Source organism: Candoia aspera, chromosome 1 (assembly GCF_035149785.1).
Source record: "Candoia aspera isolate rCanAsp1 chromosome 1, rCanAsp1.hap2, whole genome shotgun sequence".
Classification (NCBI taxonomy): domain Eukaryota; kingdom Metazoa; phylum Chordata; class Lepidosauria; order Squamata; family Boidae; genus Candoia; species Candoia aspera.
In genome coordinates, this window is record NC_086153.1 from 221,285,624 (window position 1) to 221,310,263 (window position 24,640).

General features: G+C 39.8%; 1 protein-coding gene and 2 long non-coding RNA genes across 3 annotated transcripts in view; 1 reads left to right on the top strand and 2 right to left on the bottom strand.

The window, feature by feature from the left end:
• Window positions 1-9,929: 9,929 nt before the first annotated feature.
• Window positions 9,930-24,640, bottom strand: part of LOC134487188 (uncharacterized) — a 732,234-nt gene continuing 717,523 nt past the window's right edge. Inside the window, exon 2 of the long non-coding RNA XR_010066834.1 lies at window positions 9,930-10,007. This is a non-coding gene — a long non-coding RNA (uncharacterized LOC134487188). The remainder of the gene's footprint in view (window positions 10,008-24,640) is intronic.
• TMEM177 (transmembrane protein 177) lies at window positions 11,649-12,767 on the bottom strand. The gene has a single exon (XM_063288809.1). The coding sequence runs from the start codon at window positions 12,627-12,629 to the stop codon at window positions 11,685-11,687; it is 945 nt and encodes a 314-aa protein (XP_063144879.1). The 5' UTR covers window positions 12,630-12,767; the 3' UTR covers window positions 11,649-11,684.
• LOC134489662 (uncharacterized) lies at window positions 14,576-17,049 on the top strand. The gene is made up of 2 exons (XR_010067163.1): window positions 14,576-14,712; window positions 16,831-17,049. It is a non-coding gene; the product is annotated as an uncharacterized LOC134489662 (long non-coding RNA).

A 24,640-nucleotide genomic window follows, 5' to 3' on the forward strand; every position in this document is an offset into this window, starting at 1 on the left:
GTTTGATCTTCTGGCAGTCCAAGGCACTCTCAGAATTTTCCTCCAACACCACAGTTCAAAAGCATCTATCTTCCTTCGCTCAGCCTTCCTTATGGTCCAGCTCTCGCAGCCATATGTTACTACGGGGAACACCATTGCTTTAACTATGCGGACCTTTGTTGTCAGTGTGATGTCTCTGCTCTTAACTATTTTATCGAGATTTTTCATTGCTCTTCTTCCAAGGATTAAGCGTCTTCTGATTTCCTGACTGCAGTCAGCATCTGCAGTAATCTTCGCACCTAGGAATACAAAGTCTTTCACTGCTTCTACATTTTCTCCCTCTATTTGCCAGTTATCAATCAAGCTGGTTGCCATAATCTTGGTTTTTTTGAGGTTTAGCTGCAAACCAGCTTTTGCACTTTCTTCTTTCACCTTCATCATAAGGCTCCTCAGTTCCTCTTCGCTTTCAGCCATCAAAGTGGTATCATCTGCATATCTGAGATTGTTAATGTTTCTTCCAGAGATTTTAACTCCAGCCTTGGATTCCTCAAGGCCAGCTTGTCGCATGATGTGTTCTGTGTACAAGTTGAATAGGTAGGGTGAGAGGATACAGCCCTGCCGTACTCCTTTCCCAATCGTAAACCAGTCTGTTGTTCCGTGGTCTGTTCTTACTGTTGCTACTTGGTCGTTATACAGATTCTTCAGGAGGCATACAAGATGACTTGGTATCCCCATACTGCTAAGAACTTGCCACAATTTGTTATGGTCCACACAGTCAAAGGCTTTAGAATAGTCAATAAAACAGAAATAGATGTTTTTCTGAAACTCCCTGGCTTTTTCCATTATCCAGCGGATATTGGCAATTTGGTCCCTAGTTCCTCTGCCTTTTCTAAACCCAGCTTGTACATCTGGCAATTCTCGCTCCATGAACTGCTGAAGTCTACCTTGCAGGATCTTGAGCATTACCTTACTGGCATGTGAAATGAATGCCACTGTTCGATAGTTTGAACATTCTTTAGTGTTTCCCTTTTTTGGTATGGGGATATAAGTTGATTTTTTCCAGTCTGATGGCCATTCTTGTGTTTTCCAAATTTGCTGGCATATAGCATGCATTGCCTTGACAGCATCATCTTGCAAGATTTTGAACAGTTCAGCTGGGATGCCGTCGTCTCCTGTTGCCTTGTTATTAGCAATGCTTCTTAAGGCCCATTCAACCTCACTCTTCAGGATGTCTGGCTCTAGCTCACTGACCACACCATCAAAGCTATCCCCGATATTGTTATCCTTCCTATACAGGTCTTCTGTATATTCTTGCCACCTTTTCTTGATCTCTTCTTCTTCTGTTAGGTCCTTGCCATCTTGGTTTTTGATCATACCCATTTTGGCCTGGAATTTACCTCCGATGTTTCTAATTTTCTGGAAGAGGTCTCTTGTCCTTCCTATTCTATTGTCTTCTTCCACTTCCGCGCATTGCTTGTTTAAAAATAATTCCTTATCTCTTCTGGCTAACCTCTGGAATTTTGCATTTAATTGGGCATATCTCCCCCTATCACTGTTGCCTTTTGCTTTCCTTCTTTCTTGGGCTACTTCTAGTGTCTCAGCAGACAGCCATTTTGCCTTCTTGGTTTTCTCTTTCTTTGGGATGTATTTTGTTGCTGCCTCCTGAACAATGCTGCCAACTTCTGTCCAGAGTTCTTCCGGGACCCTATCTACTAAGTCCAGTCCCTTAAATCTATTCTTCACCTCCATTGCATATTCCTTAGGAATATTAGTGAGCTCATATCTAGCTGATCTGTGGGTCTTCCCTAATCTCTTTAGTCTGATCCTAAATTGTGCAAGAAGAAGTTCGTGATCTGAACTACAGTCAGCTCCAGGCCTTGTTTTTACCGACTGTACAGATGTCCGCCACCTTTGGCTGCAAAGGATGTAATCAATCTGATTTCGGTGTTGTCCATCTGGTGAAGTCCATGTATAAAGCCGTCTCTTAGGTTGTTGGAAGAGAGTGTTTGTTATGCAGAGTGAGTTGTCTTGGCAAAATTCTATCAGCCTATGTCCTGCTTCATTTTGTTCTCCCAGGCCATACTTACCTGTAATTCGAGGTGTCATTTGACTGCCCACCTTAGCATTCCAGTCTCCTGTGATGAAAATAACATCTCTTTTAGGCGTGTTGTCCAGTAGGTGCTGCAGATCCTCATAGAACTGCTCTACTTCAGCTTCTTCAGCATTTGGGGCGTATATTTGGATCACTGTGATGTTAGATGGCTTGCCCTGAATTCGAATTGAGATCATTCTGTCGTTTTTTGGGTTGTATCCAAGCACTGCTTTAGCCACTTTACTATTAATTATGAAGGCTACTCCATTTCTTCTGTGGTCCTCTTGTCCACAGTAGTAGATCTGGTGGTCATTTGATGTGAAGTGGCCCATTCCAGTCCATTTCAGTTCACTGACGCCCAGAATGTCTATCTTTAATCTTGACATCTCACCAATAACCACATCCAATTTGCCCTGGCTCATAGATCTTACATTCCAGGTTCCAATGGTGTGTTGATCCTTAGAACATCGGATTCGCCGTTCACCACCAGCACCGTCGGCCGCTAGCCGTCCTTTCGGCTTTGAGCTAGCTGCGTCATCACGTCTGGGGCTAGTTGAGCTCATCCTCTGTTCCTCCCCAGTAGCATTTTGACCATCTTCCGACCTGGGGGTCTCACCTTCCGATGGTATACCGACATATCTCTGGTTGTACTGATCCATTTAGTTTTCACGGCAAGAATACTGGGGTGGGTTGCCATTACCTTCCCCAGGGATCGCATTTAGTCTGACCTCTCTGTCATGACCTTCCCGTCTTGGGTGGCCCTTCACGGTTTAGCTCATGGCATCATTGAGGTGCTCAAGCTCCAGCACCACGACAAGGTAACGATCCTTTGCTGAAGTTAGATCACTGGTATGTTGCAAATATCCTGCTTGCTACTGTTGTTCCTCTTTTGCTGAACAACATGTGACAAATGTTGTAGATGATTATTGTTCCCCTCTTAAGAGATTTATATGTATTTCTAGCATAATATTTTTCACCGTTAATAAAACTAGTATTATTAAATGGAGGCATCATCTTTTAGCCTCAACTGTATTTATGAAACTAGTAGACACAGACATTGTGCTAATTTAACCATGATTTATATATAAAAAAACCCATAATTAGATGACTTCACATACCATGACAGGCTAGAAACATTCATTTACAAACCATGCTAAGTCAAAACCAAGTAAATCACATTATGGTTAATTGAACTAAACCATAATTTCCAAATGACCTGATCCTTTAATAATATAGATGTGCAACTTGTCCAAGTCTGCATAACTTATAAAGACTGGAGTTTTATGATTTCAAGAATTCAAGGATATTTTTTTAAGACAGAGGGAAAGTATTTTAACAAAGTTAAAACAAAGTTTGCTGGCAGTTTTGGCAACTCAATCCTGTGATAGCTGTGCTTTGTCTTTACCTTATGTCAAGTTCTTCTGTTTCCAAAATTTATTTCTCTAATCCCCAGTTATCATTTCAGACTTTTTTTCTTCACATGCTGTTACCTTGGATTTTCAGCACTTTTATCTCAAGCCCACTTCCTCACTTCACGTTTAAATTTTAATTGGGCACCTATCAGCCGAATTGCAGCCAAAGTATCATTCATTCGTTGTAATCTTTTCAAACCAAAAAACACACACACATACTCTCATACACCTTCTCCAAACTACATCCAATCTTTGTTCTTTTCCTTGTTAGAACTGCTGCTGAGAAGAAACAATTTCCTTTCTCCTTTATTATTGAACATGTTTCTGTGATGAACAGACTTGGGAATTTCCTGGCCAGCCTTCCTTACTCCGATGTCTTTTAGATTTCTTGGAACGTCGGTTCCCAGAATTCCTAACCAATATAGTATCTTGACACTTGTGCAAGACAAAACAGTTAAGAAAACTGGATAAGGGGAAAAAAAGAGTAGAGCTGAGTCTATAAGGCAAGCTACCAGGAAAAGGAATGTAGGGCTACTAGATCTGCAAAATTTCAGAAGATCACTATAGGGCAGTAAAGACAATACTACTTGTTGCTATTTTGTGGTCCTCTCAATTTTTGCATCCCAGAACTGATAGTCCTAAGGAAGGTTCTAGCCCCTGCATTGGTTCAGGATTCCACCTTTCTTCATTGCCAGGAAGAATAATTGACCCTGTTATTTTAAACTCAGTTATGCCAGTTATTCAAATAGATGATACACAAAGAGGTGTTCAAGCAGCTGAGTGCCAGTTAGAATGAGCCCATAAAGAAAAAGGAATTTTATATCTTTATCGGCCAACTTTCCCCCTCGCCATAGGTAACTGATACAAGGAATATGGAAGAACCTGAATCAAGATAATTGAATTCATTTGGTCATGAGACACCAGCTGGTCTAGCCCAGAGCAGGAAATCAACTCCACAGGAAGGCTAAAACTACTTTCATTGAGGTTGGCTATAATAACAGCATCTTACAAGTCTAATTGTGCCTCCTCCTCCTCCTCCTCCTCCAGTGAATTAGGGAGGTGTCTGCCTGAGCAACTTCCAAATGTCATCTCATTCTGCACATTAAAAAAACATGCTTCAGCCCTTTTTGCCTAGGTAATGGTTCCTGCACATCTCTGTCAAGCTAATCTTCCTTACTCCCTACAAAAGCCAAGACTATTTTTTTCTTCTAGACTTCAGCAAAGGATCGTTACCTTGTCGTGGTGCTGGAGCTTGAGCACCTCAATGATGCCATGAGCTAAACCGTGAAGGGCCACCCAAGACGGGAAGGTCATGACAGAGAGGTCAGACTAACTGCGATCCCTGGGGAAGGTAATGGCAACCCACCCCAGTATTCTTGCCGTGAAAACTAAATGGATCAGTACAACCAGAGATATGTCGGTATACAATCGGAAGATGAGACCCCCAGGTCGGAAGATGATCAAAATGCTACTGGGGAGGAACAGAGGATGAGTTCAACTAGCCCCAGACGTGATGACGCAGCTAGCTCAAAGCTGAAAGGACCTCTAGCGGCCGACGGTGCTGGTGGTGAACGGCGAATCCGATGTTCTAAGGATCAACACACCATTGGAACCTGGAATGTAAGATCTATGAGCCAGGGCAAATTGGATGTGGTTATTGGTGAGATGTCAAGATTAAAGATAGACATTTTGGGCGTCAGTGAACTGAAATGGACTGGAATGGGCCACTTCACATCAAATGACCACCAGATCTATTACTGTGGACAAGAGGACCACAGAAGAAATGGTGTAGCCTTCATAATTAATAGTAAAGTGGCTAAAGCAGTGCTTGGATATAATCCAAAAAACGATGGAATGATCTCAATTCGAATTCAGGGCAAGCCATCGAAGATCACAGTGATCCAAATATACGCCCCAACCACAGATGCTGAAGAAGCTGAAGTAGAGCAGTTCTATGAGGATCTGCAGCACCTACTGGACAACACGCCTAAAAGAGATGTTATTTTCATCATGGGAGACTGGAATGCTAAGGTGGGCAGTCAAATGACACATGGAATTACAGGTAAGCATGGCCTGGGAGAACAAAACGAAGCAGGACACAGGCTGATAGAATTTTGCCAAGACAACTCAATGTGCATGACAAACACCCTCTTCCAGCAACCTAAGAGATGGCTTTATACATGGACTTCCCCAGATGGACAACACCGAAATCAGATTGACTACATCCTTTGCAGCCAAAGGTGGCGGACATCTATACAGTTGGTAAAAACAAGACCTGGAGCTGACTGTAGTTCCCATCACAAACTTCTTACTGCACAATTTAGGATCAGACTAAAGAGATTAGGGAAGACCCACAGATCAGCTAGATATGAGCTCACTAATATCTCTAAGGAATATGCAGTGGAGGTGAAGAATAGATTTAAGGGACTGGACTTAGTAGATAGGGTCCCGGAAGAACTCTGGATAGAAGTTCGCAACATTGTTCAGGAGGCGGCAACAAAATACATCCCAAAGAAAGAGAAAACCAAGAAGGCAAAATGGCTGTCTGCTGAGACACAAGAAGTAGCCCAAGAAAGAAGGAAAGCAAAAGGCAACAGTGATAGGAGGAGATATGCCCAATTAAATGCAAAATTCCAGAGGTTAGCCAGAAGAGATAAGGAATTACTTTTAAACAAGCAATGCACGGAAGTGGAAGAAGACAATAGAATAGGAAGGACAAGAGACCTCTTCCAGAAAATTAGAAACATTGGAGGTAAATTCCAGGCCAAAATGGGTATGATCAAAAACAAAGATGGCAAGGACCTAGCAGAAGAAGAAGAGATCAAGAAAAGGTGGCAAGAATATACAGAAGACCTGTATAGGAAGGATAACAATATCGGGGATAGCTTTGACGGTGTGGTCAGTGAGCTAGAGCCAGACATCCTGAAGAGTGAGGTTGAATGGGCCTTAAGAAGCATTGCTAATAACAAGGCAGCAGGAGACGACGGCATCCCAGCTGAACTGTTCAAAGTCTTGCAAGATGATGCTGTCAAGGTAATGCATGCTATATGCCAGCAAATTTGGAAAACACAAGAATGGCCATCAGACTGGAAAAAATCCACTTATATCCCCATACCAAAAAAGGGAAACAATAAAGAATGTTCAAACTATCGAACAGTGGCATTCATTTCACATGCCAGTAAGGTAATGCTCAAGATGCTGCAAGGTAGACTTCAGCAATTCATGGAGCAAGAATTGCCAGATGTACAAGCTGGGTTTAGAAAAGGCAGAGGAACTAGGGACCAAATTGCCAATATCGGCTGGATAATGGAAAAAGCCAGGGAGTTTCAGAAAAACATCTATTTCTGTTTTATTGACTATTCTAAAGCCTTTGACTGTGTGGACCATAACAAATTGTGGCAAGTTCTTAGTGGTATGGGGATACCAAGTCATCTTGTCTGCCTCCTGAAGAATCTGTATAACGACCAAGTAGCAACAGTAAGAACAGACCACGGAACAACGGACTGGTTTAAGATTGGGAAAGGAGTACGGCAGGGCTGTATACTCTCACCCTACCTATTCAACCTGTACGCAGAACACATCATGGAACATGCTGGGCTTGAGGAATCCAAGGCTGGAGTTAAAATCGCTGGAAGAAACATTAACAATCTCAGATATGCAGATGATACCACTTTGATGGCTGAAAGCGAAGAGGAACTGAGGAGCCTTATGATGAAGGTGAAAGAAGAAAGTGCAAAAGCTGGCTTGCAGCTATACCTCAGAAAAACCAAGATTATGGCAACCAGCTTGATTGATAACTGGCAAATAGAGGGAGAAAATGTAGAAGCAGTGAAAGACTTTGTATTTCTAGGTGTGAAGATTACTACAGATGCTGACTGCAGTCAGGAAATCAGAAGACACTTAATCCTTGGGAGAAATCTCGATAAAATAGTTAAGAGCAGAGACATCACACTGACAACAAAGGTCTGCATAGTTAAAGCAATGGTGTTCCCCGTAGTAACATATGGCTGCGAGAGCTGGACCATAAGGAAGGCTGAGAGAAGGAAGATAGATGCTTTTGAACTGTGGTGTTGGAGGAAAATTCTGAGAGTGCCTTGGACTGCAAGAAGATCAAACCAGTCCATCCTCCAGGAAATAAAGCCAGACTGCTCACTTGAGGGAATGATATTAAAGGCAAAACTGAAATACTTTGGCCACATAATGAGAAGACAGGACACCCTGGAGAAGATGCTGATGCTAGGGAGAGTGGAGGGCAAAAGGAAGAGGGGCCGACCAAGGGCAAGGTGGATGGATGATATTCTAGAGGTGACGGACTCGTCCCTGGGGGAGCTGGGGGTGTTGACGACCGACAGGAAGCTCTGGTGTGGGCTGGAAGTCACGAAGAGTCGGAAGCAACTAAACGAATAAACAACAAGATTTCAACAGGGGCTGTATTCAGCTAACACGCAGAGATAGCCTATTGATAGAGATGGGTGGTAATTTTGTGGCAAAGATTTAGAAATTGCTTTTTAAACTCTGTTGGATTTTCCTTCCCTACCCCCATTTTCAACCATAATAACTCCGTGGCCAAGGGGAAGCAACAAACTGCATCCCCTGTTTTGCTGACAGATTAGATGATAGAAGCTCTTGACCTTGCATGGGTTCTCAACTATTTTTTAGACCATCTTCCTCTTCTTTGTGAAAGTAGCAGCACCCAGACCATCACCAGCGCCTTACAGTGCCTTTTGGCTGCCCTTCTCAGTGACTAGATACCTAATCTCATCACCTTGGAAGCTGTGCAAGTCCATGCTTGCTTCCACATTTTCAGGAAAACATCTAAATTATTCAAGAAGTCATTTAAATGAGTAGAAAGCAAGTTTGAATCCAGCCTCCTTGGTTATTTGCATTCACTTATTTTCTCAGAGTTTCAAAAGTTGCCAGTAACTTCCTTCTCATCCCTTCCTTGTTCCACTTCCCTATTTTAGAAATGAACAGGAGGCATATCACTGAAATGCCGTCTGGCTGTTTGAAAACTTGATCAAGAGACATGTGGCAGAAAGAAAAACAGAATCACTTTAGAAAAAAGTTCTAAGTGGTTATTACTGCCTGAAGAAGCAATACATTGCACCTCTCGTTCCTATCTTAGCTTCAGAGAATGAAACACATGTCATTACGCCAAACTAGAGTCCTGAGGGTCTCACTACATCTTGTACTCTGGCTGGATAAGTGCTAGTTGGACTAGCTGTGGACTCTACAACATCTTCAGAAGGAAGTGATTTGCTGTAAAGATACAAAAGAAGATTAAGTGGAGAAACAAATGTTGGGGTAATACTACATGCAGCTAGTTTACAGAGTTTTGTTTGGGATTGAAAACCTTCAGTTCTGAGGTTAGTAAATGTTATGTACAGTTTAAGTCACAGTGCCCTGGATATTTGTGGAGAATCTCTTTTGCAGCGGAGAAACAATAGTGAATTTCTCTCAAGAATTATTGAGGATAAACAAATTCAAAAACTGTTAAGTCACTTAACAGTTGAAGTAGTATTAACATTGATAGTATAATTCTTTCCTCAAATTATTTACCAGCTGGCTGAAAAAAATACTTTGAACTTCTTACACATCAGCATTAAGAATTTGCTGCTTTGCACTAATAGTAAACTGGATAATTTCACAGTAACTATCCTAACAGTCAGGAATCACGCTGAGACGAGGAGTAGGTCTCTAGTGTTTATTACTGCTACATAAAGACAGAAAATCCTACCAAACTGAAGAAGCGTGGGAAAACCCAGACAGATAAACCCCAAAAGTTAAGGCAGGTCTGATCTGTGTCTCTTTGAATGGCTGCTTAATTCCTCAGTACTACGCATGCGTTTTCCCCCCTGGATAGAGGCCCCCTCCTGCTAGCCATCAGTACTCATGACAGTAACACTACATAGGACAGAACCTTGCCATGTGTACCTAATTATTTAAATAATTTTATTTCCAGCTACCCCTTGTGTGTGTGACTGTGATGAAATGTTCCAGGTAGGTCACACATTTTTATATAATACGTCCTTAACATTCCCATGAACTTGTGGTCCAGTGCTACATGGATGGATGTAATGGGTGGACAGCGATTCCAAAACCGCCACAATACTGAAATGACATGGCCAGAGACTTGGACAACATGTAATACGTTTTTTGGCAACTTGTAGGAAGGCCATTGGCTGGGCAATGAGCACATCAGCCTCATTAGCCAACAGAAATGGTACAAAATGAGAATAAACTTAGTTGATGGCAATGGCAACCATACTATAGATGGGCTGAATACGATAGCTTTGTCTTGGGGAATGAGAGCCACATTTATGTATTAAAATTAGGGACTTATGAAGGTAACACAGGAGACTTGCTAAGTTCTGTTGTAAAAGGGGAACGGTCCCCTGTGCAAGCACTGAGTCACGTCTGACCCTTTGGGGAGACGCCGCTTTCACGATGTTTTCTTGGCAGACTATAGTGGGGTGGTTTGCCATTGCCTTCCCCAGTCGTCACCTTCCCCAGTGAGCTGGGTACTCACTCTACCGCCCTCGGAAGGATGGAAGTCTGAGTTGACCTGAGCCGGCTACCCGAGAATCCAGCTTCTGCTGGGATTGAACTCGGGTTGTGGGGAGTGTTTCGGTTGCAATACTGCCACCTACCACTCTGCGCCACACAAGGCTCACACGAGGTTCTCTTTTAAATAGAAGAAAAATGAGAGATCCACCTTAGAAGACAGTGCAAATGTACATGGAGGGTAATAGTGGTATGAGTCTTGCTTTAATGCTCAGCTAAATTGTAATGTGGCCTTCACTGGAAGGCCACATGTGATGAGGATTGGAGGACATCTACAATAATTCTGTAATCTATACACATGTACTGCAACAGGGTTTAGAACGTGCTCTAATTCTGCAGTTCTCTTTACTTCCACATGTATTTTCGAACAGAATCTTCTTTTTCCATCATCCCTTGCAGACATGATAGAATCTCAAGCTGATATCCCTGTATGGCATTTTGCTCTGATTGCAACTAATACCTTCTGGTTCTTTATTAATTATTACAGCAGAGACATTTTGTCATTTTTTCCTTCAATCAAATATGGTCTCACCTCTTACAGAAAGGCCTGTGCTACTTCTGCATATAGAACTTTTGTTAAGCCATGGAATAGAATTAAACAGAATAATCCTTTTGAGCTCCTCCAAAGCCTTGCAAAATTTAGAGCATCTGCAGTCACAGGAAAGGGTCGCACTGGGCCTCTCATTCTTGACTGTGGTGCTTACAATGCTTCTAAGGGCTTTAGAAGCATCCCCTATGTTCCTCAGTGTGAGACACAGAAGGACAATCATAGCAGAAGTGTATCCTGAGGGATACTCAACACAGTTTAAACAAGAGCTAATGAAGGAAGAAAGGGAGCGACAGGAACATGCTTAGTAGACTTTCTGTAGGAATTTTATTCCATGGGATGTGTTTTCCAAAGACTTTGGAATTATATGAGAAGGATCAGGGTAACAAATGACACAGAGATGATGATTGATTAAAGAAGACAGGATGCTTACATGATCTAAACACATAATCACGATTAACAGTCAATCGCTATCTGTCAGCCTATCCTACCTCACAGAATTATTGTGGGAAGAAAATGAGATATCTGTTACCATGAACTCCCACAAGAAAGGCAAGATATAAATAATATATTTTTTAAAAATATAAATAAGCAAAACTTTCTGAAGGCTGCTAAGTGATCAATATTGATTTTTTTTTCACATCTTGAGGTTACAAACTTGCTTTCCCCCAAATACCATTAGATAACACTTTAGCACTTACATAGCAGTTTACATATTATCACCCTCTAATATTAAAACGGTCACAAAACCTATGAATGTTATTTTTTTTCCTTGTTCAAAATATTTTGCAAAGCAAAGATAAAATAATATTTTATTTCAAAATAATACATAAGAGAGAGAAAAAGCCAACTTTTTCAGCTCATGGCCTCGCAGGAATTTTTGGATGTTAATGTGGATTTAAGAGACATCTACAAGACCCTCTGATGTGAGGTTTACATTTTTTTTTAATTTAATCCAGGGAATGTAGGACTTGGATGCTACCACTACCACTATCTTTCTTTCCCATATGTTAACAGTAATGACATTTTAAGAAAACCAACACCAAGCTGCAGCTTTAAAAAAATAACCCATAATTTATTAACTTAAATTTCAACCATTTCTTCCCTGTGCCTGGGGTGTGTTTAAGATATTAATAAGTAAGTTTCTTCTGGAAGTGAACGATGGATGCTTTAATCTAAACTTTGGGAGAATATTACCATTTGAGGCATATATCTGCTCTCCTTCCTTACCCAGGATAGTCCGAAAAGCCTTATTCTGTAACAGAACTTTACTGTAGAACTCCACCCCACCTCTAGCAAAACTGGGAGAAATGGAAGCTGTATTTCTGTCTATCCTATAATCGAATGCCTGGCTTATGGTATCATATAACAGACAATAGCCCACAAGCCCAAGTGCCACAACTGCCATGTTGTAAATGCCTCGGAATAGAACTGGAGCATAATGTAAGCCCAAGACCTGCTTTACAGCTACCCCAGAAATGTAGGACCCAGCCAGACAAACGGGACCAACAGCTGCACATACCAAAGGCCTATTTTGTTGTAAATTGATGATCTCTCTTGCAATGGCAAACTTCTGAGCCTCTGGAGAAAGGGTCAAGGCATCCTTCAAGGCCAGGCCCTCTGTGCTTGTCCAGTCCACTTTCTTGCCTTTAAGCAGAACACCTATCTTGGCAATCTGCTGTTTGCCGCTGGATGTATCACTGAAATGATATGGGATGCCCACCACACAACCTTTGGGTCTCCATGGTAATCCAGCGCTTACGGGGTGCAATGTGCAAGTCTTAACGGCATCGTAACGATCTGCTGATTTCACTTTGACATCGTGGAGGATGTCTTTGAACAGGTTCTGCAAATCTTCTGAAAGCTCCAATGGCTTTCCATGGTGCCAGGCCTGATATATTGATTTGAACAGTTCCTTTGAGAAGATGTGGAAAGTCAAGTTGACGCCAAACAACCCAGCACAAGAAATGGACAAAAAAGCAGTCCTACGTTGCTCCATTATAGCAACTGCCTTCTGCAGGGAATGAAATGCCATGTTCAACTTCCAGCCTGATTCTGCTCAAGACAAAAAAGGGTATATCCGAACAAAAAAAAATCTGTTAGTAGATAGAATTACTTTAAACTTGTAGAGAAATGCATACTGTATTCGATAATCAGAAAACAATTGCAGGCGGTGCAGTAATGTGTACACAGCACCTCTTTTCATGCTGTTACAGCAGCCACATCTTTTCCAACAACAAAGAGGCTGTGCATGTATGTGCATATGGAAACACCCTGAAGCAGCTTCTGGAGCAGCTGCATAAACTTGGAAAAAGACACGGCTGGAAAAAAACATGGTCTAAAAGAGGTGCTTTGTAATTGACCTGAAGTACCTTTTTTGAAATATTTGTACAGCCTTAATATCTTGTTTATACTATAATCTTATGTAATGACAATTCAAGACAGTTGACCAGTTGCCAGTCAGCCATTAAGAGACTAATGTTGGGCTAATTTCTTATTTTTCAATTTATACCTCGCATGCTTGTATTCATAAGCAATGCCCTGAATTGTCTGGTGGAGGAACTGTATTTTTAAAAAAATATAAAACAACTATAACAATACATTATTCCCAATTTTATCTTTTGTTAGAGAAGCATATCTGACAGGCATTGTTCTATTACATTTGTTGAGTACTTTCTGTATCCATCTTACTATTCATTACAGCCCCGTAATTTTAATTTTTTTTAAATAAATTGATCATCATGAGAAAAAGCAATACATACGGCAACTACACTAGAGGTGAGTTTTTCTACATAGCAGTGTACTAAAATAGATAAACCACAGGATCAGTTAGTCAAAGAAAGAAGGTCAGAGGAAAGGAATACAGTTCATTGTCTCACTGCCACCATCGTCCATACGTGTTACTTCACTTTCTGTTCAATTGTCAAGCACCAGTATGCTTAAAATAGCATAATACCCTTGAAGCACTTACACCAGGGTTTCTCAACCAGGGTTCTGTGGAACCCTAGGGTTCTGCGAGAGGTCACTAGGAGTTCCCTGGGAGATCACGGTTTATTTAAAAAATTATTTCAAATGCAGGCAACTTCACATTAAAGAGGTAAGTTTCATTCTTTATGTTTAGTTTAAGAACACTGTTAATGCATATATACAGGCATGAATATAATTATTTTATCACTTGTGGCCTATATGTCTGAATGTGCAGGGGTTCCCTGAGGCCTGAAAAATACTTCAAGGGTTCCTCCAGGTTGAGAAAGGCTGACTTACACATTTTTTTTACAATGCTCCACTGGTGCATAAAGTATGTCAGCCTCAACCCCTCCTTTTTTGTTGTTTTTTTGCTAGATTGGCAATCACATCACAACTCTCGGTCAACTGCAGATTACACAACATTGTTTGTAGACTAATAGAATAATTCAAGGACCTTCTTAATTAAATTAACATTGCATTTAATTGCCGTGGATTTTATTCACACTTCACTCTCTCTTGCTTTTTAAGTCATATAAAACTCTTCACTAGAAGTCGGGCCGCTTAAATAATAATTATTATTATTATCCTCAACCCAATACAAAGCACTGTACCTCCATTAAGAACCCCATTCAGACCTATTTCCAGCCCATTCACCCTACGTTACACATCACGCTCTTCCCTTTCTAAATAACCGACATCATACAGAGCACAGAAAAGGGACTTTCACTTGGCTTACTCTATCGCTTCCCAATTGGGTTATTTATCTTTTAATCTGAAAACCAATATACATAGGTAGACACACAGATACTAGGCTTCTATTTTAGCAAGCAATTTAACAAGGAGGAACTGCCCAGAATCCCACTTTTACCGTATTTCTTTCAACAGTCCCCGTGCCAGACAGCCGACGAGGAAAAAACACACACACGTGGATGCCGTAAAGCAGCTGAGCTGCCGCAAAAGCCGAGCGCCGCAACGCGGAGAGAGAACGTCACTGGGGGAGGTCGGAGTTGCTATGGCGACGAGGTCTTCTGGCGGAAGGTCGCTTCTTGCCCTGAGGGTTATTGGGACCTTTGCGTTGCTCTTCTTTTTCCTTTCTTTGGCTGTCCCAGTGCTCGTTTTCTGGCCCACAGGCTAGCCCTTAGGAGACTTGAGTGAGTAGTCAGACAGACCTAAGACCGGCGGTATCTTCTGGAGAGAGAAAGAATTATGATGGGAGGAAGGAGAAAAGAAAAGAAAATCGCGCCTGCAAATACCATTTAGGTGGAAACCACCTCAGACAGTTCCCTGAGCTGCCTGTGCTTTAAATCTGTTTCCTTTCCGGGGATTATCCCTACACCATCCATAATCATCTGCAAACATATGTCATATTTAAAATAACTGTGCCTTAGAGGCGAGGGAAGCCAGAGGCAGCTGTTGAGTTGGCAGGGGATGTGGCTTGGGAAAAAATGGCCTGCCCTTGCCTACTGTGGACAGCTGTGGAAATGGCCAGATGCCTTGGAGTAGTAAAAGCGTTCTTTAGCTGGAAATGCTGGAATGAGGCTCCCTTGCTGGAGGTGTCCTGAGAGAAAGTTCCTCCAAAGAGCACTTAGCAAGCCCATATGCTTTGTATCCTTGCTGAGGATCTCAAAATATGGAGATTATTTCTTTATTTTTATCCCACCTTTATTATTTTTATAAATAAGGCAGCAAACAAACCTATTTTACATCAGGAGTGGGAATGATTGAGACTACTGTACTACAGCTAGAATACTGCCATCAAACTCAGGACAGGTTGTTGTGTGTCTGTATGTTACTCATTCGGGATACAGCTGCGGATACACTTGCTGTGAAAACACTAGTTCTGCTGTTGTGTTTTTAAAATGTTCAAAAGCAAGCAGTGGAATCCTCACCATTTCTATTGTTTTAATAAAGGCAAAAGCAGCAAGATAAATGTATCCTTTCTCCTCACTCCCTATCCCTTTTAAAGTCTTACTTTCAAATATATATATCAGGATGTTTTAGCAATTGTATGCCCACCCATCTATGTTGTTATATGCATACACATAACCATAATGGCTGGGTTTACTCACTTGAGCTGAGTCATAAAATGATTTGTTTGGCTTTACTTTCGTGTGGTATGTATGTGTATATACACACAAAGCTGTTGTGGTTTGTAAACCATGGATTTCTCTCACCCAGTTCATAATTAACACTAATCCCAGAGCAGTGTAGCAATATATGTGAAACAGACCAGTATATCTAACCAATAGCACATTTTTCATAGTAATCCAAGTGTCATGTGGTGCTCTCTTGTGATGATTGAAATTTTGCTTTGTTTTTAAACTTCTTTTGGCATTGTTGTATAGTATTCTAATGTGAAAGAGGCTTGCTTACTAAACAGGAAAATGGAGATGTTTTAATTTACAACATGCATACATTTATTTTTATATTGGATCAGAGCAAATAGATTACTACTTTTGTGACTTGCTGCATTTGGGTTTGAGGCTTAAATGGCAAGGATTTGCTTGAGAAGGGATTTTGGCCCCTTCCATATAGCTATTGGCTTCTTCCCCTTCCCTACGCCCTGCAACCAAATGCAGCATATGGCTAACACTTGGCAAGTATCCTCTCCTTCCCCTTCTTGATCTGGTCATTGCTTCCTGAAGTGTGCCATTGGGAATTATTAAAAATGGCAGCTAGTCAGTACCCCATCCTCTTCCTTATTCTGCCTTTGCCACAATTTGTTTTCAAAGGGAGGACAAACATTAAAACTCCAACTGGCCACTGTGCAGATGGAGCAGCAGTGCAATCCCAGATGGAGGATAGGAGGAGGAGGAAAATTGGAGGATGGGAGGAGGAAGAAAATCCTGGAATGAACCAGCAGGCAGGATGAGGCAGGAGTTCCTTCCAATGAGAAACTGGCTGCCCCATAGCTCCAGAGGAAATACTGCAAAACATCCTTTGCAGTGTTTCTTCTGAGGCAGCAAACAAACTAATAGTTAATCAGCTGAGCTTTCAAAGCCCCCTGGAAGTCACGTCATTGGGGTTGGTGCCACATCTAGAAGGGGGCTTGAATGGAGAAGAATGGAAGGATTGGTAGCTAAGATAAATTATTTCACTGCTTAACAAAATACAGCATTTAAAACTGATTTCTCTCATGATATAAATATGTGATGCTTTGCCTACGTTTAGGTAGCTTAACTGCTTGGGCAGACATATTTACAACAGTTTTTTTACAGTTCTGCAATGATATAAGTGGAACTAAAATCCAGATCTGTTTTTCCCCACAGAGGCCATTTAGATGTTTTTCTGCATGAAGATAATCCTCACCATTTATTTCCCTCCACCTACAGCCCCAAGTTCTGAACATGTAGATATTTTAGCCATTACATTTGCAAATAAATTGAACTAATTTCTTGTAAAGGTTATCTCAGCTAGTAGCAATCACAATTTCTGGCTGCAAATTCTATTTATTTAATCAGTGGGTGAATAAATTTTATTGTTTTAAATCCTGACTCCATTGATGAGTTTTATTTTATGAATCTAAGGTCTAGGATAAAAGAGGGAGAAAATTTTGTAGATTCACAAAATTAGAAGGTTAGAAGAAATCATTTAGGTTACAAATTCAAAATAAAACATTACCACTCAGTGGTAATGGAGTGGTACATTCAGTGATGGAGACCCCTGCTTTCCGTACACTGGTAATTCCTCCCATAGTTGAATTCTTTTTACTGTTTTGTCTAACATTTAACTGGAATCTGCATTTGTAACTGAAATCTATTTTCATATATTCAATGTCCTGTATTCTGGGATGATGGAGAACAGGTCTTGGCTGACATCGGTGTTCTTCACTATTTCTCTGTGAACTGCTTTCTGCACAAATCTGAAAAATCTGTCATGTTCTATTTTAAACTATTTTTTTCAATTAGCAAAAGAGTTCTAGATTCCATGACTGGATTCACACATCACATTATACCATGGTTTGCTCAATTATTGTTTCTTGAATAAACCACAGCTGGCTGAGCTCACATTGCATGCTAAGACATAAGTAATTATGCTAACTATGATTTAGCATGATGTGTGAGTCCTGTAATTAGTCTTTGCTCAGTGGAATAGTTGCAATTGTTTGGTTGCTCTTTTCTGAAATTCTCTGTAATATCCTTGTATATGTATTACGTGTAGTACAACACAGGAGGAGCAATACCCCAGGACCAGAATCAGCTGTTTACCTTCATCTAAGAGAAAAAGGACACTCATTTGAGGACAATAATGTTCACATTTTGAACAGAGAAGATAGGTGGTTTGAGAGAGGGGTTAAGGAATCCATTCATGCCAAAGTGGAAGATCCTTCCCTCAATAGAGGCGGAGGCCTCAGACACGACTTGTCCCCCATTTTTCATGCTGCTCTTCCATTAGTCCCCAGGAAGATTAAGACCACAAGTTCACCAGGAAGGCCATACTTAACAATCCACTTTGGGATGAGCGAGGGATTTAGGAGTAAGGCATCCCAAGACAATCCACACCTCCATGGCACAATTAACAAGCCATCCAGGTGTAGGGACAATATTGATGCTTTGAAATTTTCTGCAGCTACCCTGGAAGACATATATGGGATCCCCTTACCAACCTTTGCCCAGACTGAAGAAGCTGCTTGGACAAGCAGCGAAACGTTTCAACCAAAAAGAAAGAAATCCTGTTGCCATGACTCAACCTACAGAGAATTCCACCTGGATGACTGAGAATCTTCCTCAACATACTGTATGTGTAGTTATATACCACCCAGTATTTGGATGCTATCCAAGAGTCTGAAATATTGAGATGGGTCAATCAGAATTCTTCCATACTGAATTTACAATTGATAAAATTATTGTACTGCTTTTGTTGTTATTAAAGTGACGGATAGCTTCTGCCTTTTAGAAAGACTTATCAACAGTAAAGGAACCAGAAATCAAGAAATATGCCACAGACTAACATTTGTTAAAGTTACAATGGAGGCCTTGAAAAAGTTACTCAGATGCTGTGACATGTCTATACCTATGAAAATCAGAATTGTGTAGGTAAAATTTTTCCCCATGACGCTCTATGGAAGTGAAAATTGGACTCTTAAGAAACAGGATAGAAAGAATATTGATGCTTTGGAATTTTCTTGGAGAAGACTCCTGAGAATACCATTGATAGCCAAGAAAACAAATGAAACAAATCAATCCAGAATTCTCAGTTGAGACACAAATGACCATGCTCAAATTACTGTCTTTTGGACAGGTTACTGAAGATCTAGCTTTCCTGAGATGTCTATAATGCTGGAAAAGCTAGAAGGGAAGAGAAAAAGAGGACAACCATTAGAAAAGTTGTCCAGAATTTGTATGGGCTCAGTTTCAGTGGCTGTGGGTGCACGTTCGAATATAGGAAGGATGAGGTTGAAGACAGATTGTCCCGGAGAAAAAGGTATCTATATTGGTTGCTAAGAGATGACACATTTGATATCATGTAATCAATTATTTTACTCCAATTTTCATTTTTGTATAATTTTAGCTGCTTCCTTTTTTAATGTAAAGTGGGATATCGAAGAATAAAAGAAAAGAAAGAGTAAAAGAAAAAAAAATAACTATAAGGTATATTGGAAATACATCTGCACCATAATTCATGGCATACTTAATGATATTAAACACTAAGGTTTTACTGATTTGGAAGCGAATACCTAAAAATATAATTTACTTTTAGATTAGTCTGCTAGGTGGTGCTATAGGACATATTCTAAGCTACTTCCAAGCTAGCAATTTATTGTGGGTGCCTTCGCTGGAAGCAAAGTAAAAGTAGAATTATACATGGTCTTTGTTTTATTTCAATTTATACTTTTTTACACAATACTTTGTTGATTTCTGTCATATTAGAATGATGAAATGGAAGAAAATGCCTTTGTATAAGTTTTTTTCGATAGTGCTATTTCTTTAGAATAATGCTTAGTTCATTTCTCTGTATATTTTAAAATATATTTTCACAGTGGTGGTGGGATAAGTAAACTGAATACAGAAGGATCTCATTTTTTCCCATTCTACTTTTTTCCTACAGAATGAAAATTAGAGCATCTGTTTAGATGCAACTGTATTATAGTTTGCTTGGTCACTGTTAATGTGGTACTTCTACACCACTACAACTACCATTCCCCAGTACTTTAGAAGTAGCCACATAGCCCCAAAACATTGGCAATCGTTTTCCACTCCAAGTTCCCACAAGTCCTGCAGTGTGAAAAATCCCTTTGCTTCCTCTCCACTCAAACAGCTACCCTATACAACGTGATCATCCTACACAATTGCATCTACAAGGTGACCCCTGAGAACACAGGACTACGACAGTGCATCCTAGTTGGACTCAGAGCCTTCCAGGCAGGCTCAGGCACCAGCAGCACATTGTCTCAGATATGAGCTTCTGCGTGGAAGGAAAAGGCAGATTTGCTCCCAGGAGCTCTGTACTTTTAGGACGCTGCAGCAGATCTCTGGGCAAAAGGGAGCTAGCAAGTATACTGGAGCAAAGAGGAGAAAGCTGGATCCAAAAGGAAATCCAGGTGAATTGAAACCAGAAGAAGCAAAATTTGATTCAAGCAGGGCTTCCTCTTGCAGGAGGAGGAAAAGAAGTCAAGAAGGTAGTTGTAACTATGCAAATGAGGCCCTACCCTTTTTATGCAGTGTGTATGTCAGATCTCAGCACTGTGCTGGCATGTTTCAGTAAAGGAGTCCAAATGCAGAACTGCCAACATGCTAGCATTAGCAGTCTGGAAGACAACTGAAGCTTGCCACCAGAGCAAGCATAGAAACATAAGGGAAGACTTAGAATTTAATCTGTTTCATTGATGTTAAGAGGAGAAAAATGTGTATTTAATAGAGCTTTGAAAAATGTGTAGACTTTGAACTATTTCAATTTCCAAAAGTCGTATTTCAAACGTGAAACAGGTAGTTCTGCCTTTCCTGGAATACTGTGGCGCTGTTCTGACCATTCTGGAAGTGTTTTGAACTTGAAACAGGTGGCAGTGTTTGCGCTCAGAATGGTTCTGAAACGGCATGAAGGTGCAACACTGCTTTTACCGTTTGACAAAAGCAGTAGGGGTCTGTGGATGCTCATGCTTGTTGGACAGAAAATAGGACAGATAGACACTGCATTTGTTTATAAGCCACTGGAAATTAATTATATGTGTATTTTATATAATATTATTAAGACTAAAAGAATGGAAAAAAAACGATCTCCCTCTGAAATAAGGGATGATGTGGTTCAGTACAGGTGGGCAGTGCCATCACTGTTTATGCAAATACAGCCAAAAATGCACTAGTGTTTGGACTAGCCTTCAACATATATATGTATGTATGTATGTATGTGTATGTATGTATGTATATATATATTCATTTATGTTGGCAGAATGCTAGGAAAGCATTTGGCCCAGGAGAGATCAGAAAAGTCACACACCAGGCATTTCTATAAAAATAATTTTACTTACAGAAAACAAACATATTTAAAGGCTGTTTGCTGAGAGGAGAGATTTCTCTCAGCTGCATATTCTCTGCAAGCCTACACAGAAGGGAAACTGAAACTAAAACAAGTTCAGGGAAGTTCCTCCCTTAGGCAATGCAACCATTAACACGTGAAAAGGGGACAAAAAAATTCAACCTCTTCACCAGGCCAAAATGATTAGTTACCATAGTAACCTTAATCTGTAGTAGAAAACATATTAACAATTTATTTATTTTTCAGGTATAAAAATGACCTGCGTTACAGTATAAATACACACTAGGTTTGGCATCATCAATTGAAAGTTGATTGCATACCCTGTAGTATTTCCTGCTGCTTACATGTTTAAACAAGTGCATCCTACTTCCTGAGGGTGAAAAGTTATGGGGGTGTCTGCCTATACCTAGGGTTCAGTTTCTTTGGCAGGAAGTCACTGGAGATGATGTCATTTCGGCAACATAAGCTCATTTTAGGCAAACTAGGACCACAATATTAACAGTGAGACAATTTTTCTTCCCTGTAAGATACTCTTACTGTCATAGGATGTCTTGTCAAGTAAGCTGTCCCCCTTTTCAAGCCCCTAACAAACCAGTTGTATCCTATATACACACTTCATTCATACCTTCCACCTTTAACTTTATTAAAACACAATGACATTTTTCAGCTGTCCTATGTCAAGTCTTAAAGGGCACTGCTGTATAGCATCAACACTGATACTTCAACTCTCTCTCTCACACACGCAAAAAGGAACATTTGGAGAGTTGAAAAGGGTCCACTGTGGTTGACAATAACAATATTTTATTTAATGTCTTATATGACTTTCTTAAATGGCGCATATACAATAAATCTTGTTCTATGTATTACATACAAAATTTAGATGAAAAATTGGTCTGAGCTAAGCTAGGGAGCTGTTTTTTCCTATTTCTCAATCCAAGAAGTTTTTGGAGAATGAAGTAATGTCCATAGAAATAAAGTTATGCTGAAGCATTAAATATTTTTAACTTGTACATATTAAATTTGCAATGTCTTGAGCCCAGCTAGTAAAATGGTTGTTTTTAAAAAGCCAGAGATGGAAGGAGAGAGAAGAGAATAACTGGAAGCAAGGTGGATGGACCCACGTGCACAAGCAGAAGAGAGAAATGTATTTATTTATCATATTTATATGCTGCCCATCTCTCAAAACATGACTGGGTGGTGTACAGAATTCACCCCCCCCCAATTGTTTAATATATCTCATGTACATGTGCTTAACTAGACATATTGCAAGCTTTTTATTATATAACTCTGGTCTCCTTTAGAATGAACTGCAGATGAATGAATTTTAATTTTTAAAAAAATCTGTTAAAATAGTGAAAAAAAGGTTTACATTAAATAGTGATAATACAATAAAGAAATAAAAACCTAAATGTATTATAATGATTAAGTCAACTGAACATAACAACAAAATCAATTAACTAAAACAAAAGGTTGCAAAAAGTGGTTATTAAATTTTCAGGTACTTTAAAATAGCGAAGCCCAAAAGTCACATTTTTCCTGCTTGTTCAGTAAGAGCAGGAAGGAAAGTGTCTGACAGGATCAGACAGGATTGTGCTTATGGCTTTCCAGAAACTTTTCCCAGTCCAAGCAGAATGAGAAAAATGTAAGTTTTGGGCTTAGCTGTTCTAACAGTATTGCAAATACTGGGATTTAAACACCCAGTGAAGAATGTTATTTCACTTGATTCTTTTTAAATGGAACTTGATGTGTATAATTAAGATTTATGAATGAAAATTCCTCCCAAATTTGTATGTGTACACATACTTCATTCAGGAGGACTCTGGTCACAAGATTGTAACATCAACCTGGTTCTAAGAAGTATGTTCAGTGAGTTCAGGAACGCAGCTGATGCTTCTTAACTAACACTTTTAATACTTTGATTATTATTTTTAATATTCTAATACTTTTAATTATTTTAATTTAAAAGTTTAGTTATCAAACTTGTACTATTTTTAATTAATTAGCAATATTAAAAAAAGCAGAGGAAAAGCTGGATAACTGAAAAGAAAATTCTAAACACTCATAGATTCACCATCCACACTCAAGAGGGATATCAAGGTATTCTCTTTACGCCTTGAGTTCTCTGAGTAAAGCAACCAGAATGAAATATCCTAACCTTTTGTTATTAAGAAGAAATTCCATCTAGTTTAAAGGAAATTCTGTATCTAGACGATACCTTTGCTGTCAGTCTTACATTCCGAAACCAGTGCAGTGAAAATGACAACATTGAATTGAAATTAATTATATTAATATAATAAGTTATCATATATTTAATATTTTTCCATGTACAGTATTTAGCAAATTTTCTCCTGTGACACTCAATGGATATGAAAGCTGAACTTGGAACAAATAGGATAAAATATTGGCACATTTGAACTTTGACGCTGGAGAAGACTTTTAAGGGTTCCACAGACAGCCAGGAAAACTAACAAATAGATCATAGAACAAATCAAGCCAGAATCCTCACTCAAAGCACTAGTGACCAGGCGCATGTTTTGGACACAACAGGTGGAGACCCAGTTTCCTTGAAAAGTCCATAATGCTTGTAAAGTTCAAAGAAAAAGAGGAAGAGCATGGCAGCAGCAAGGTGGATGTATTTGATTATGACTGCAATGATTGTGCCACTGAGAGACTTAAAAGGTAGAACTTGTAGACACAGATAATTGTGGAGACAAACTATCAGTGTGGTTACTAAGAGACGACACTGAGTTGATGGCATTTAATCAAATAATACTGTACTATCATGTTAAAAGTTACAATTCAGGAGTGTTTTGAGGGAATTGGAGGGTTTCATGTGATTCTGCAACTGCGGGTTAGGCACCCTTGCTATAGATACTCCAATTATTTGCTGATGAAATGCCTCTTTATGCAACTGTGGTCCTTGAATGTTTACTACTGACCTCTAGTACCTGAACAGATTTCCAGAGGAAAGGGCAATAACTCCTATATCCATTTTTTGTTTTGTTTTGTTTTGCCTATAGTGTTCTGTGTCCTAGCCTTTTTTTTTTTTAATGTTACACTATAAGTATGCTGAAAATACGAACAAATGTGGTCAAATGTAAAACTGACACTTTTCTAGCCAGTTTATACAATAGCTATGATTTTTTAAAAGTATTCATTTTAAAAAATGCATTCTTACTGGCTTGAATCGTAACACACAAGTATGTGGTTCCATAGCTAGTGCTGCAATAAAGTCAGAGGATTCCAGAAGAGAATTAACTTCTAGGTCATGCCGAACACGATGGATGGGAATACAGAAGAGAGCAATGGAGCCAAATATTATGCTTTTCATCTTCCTAGCACTAGAGAACAGTACCAGTAAATGAATGTAGCGCTTTCTGATGTGGTCTGCATGTAGAGAAGATTGAGCTTCTTTGCACCTTCCGTCCTAATGCAAGTGCAAGAATTACACATGCTTCTAAATGGATTTTACCAGAACTTAATATGAATTAGGGCTCAGACTCAGCACATTCAATGCAATATGAGTTTAGTGCAATCAAATACCATAAATAACAGACAGACCAAAATGAAATAGGATAACACTCAAATGCCAACCATATAAACCCT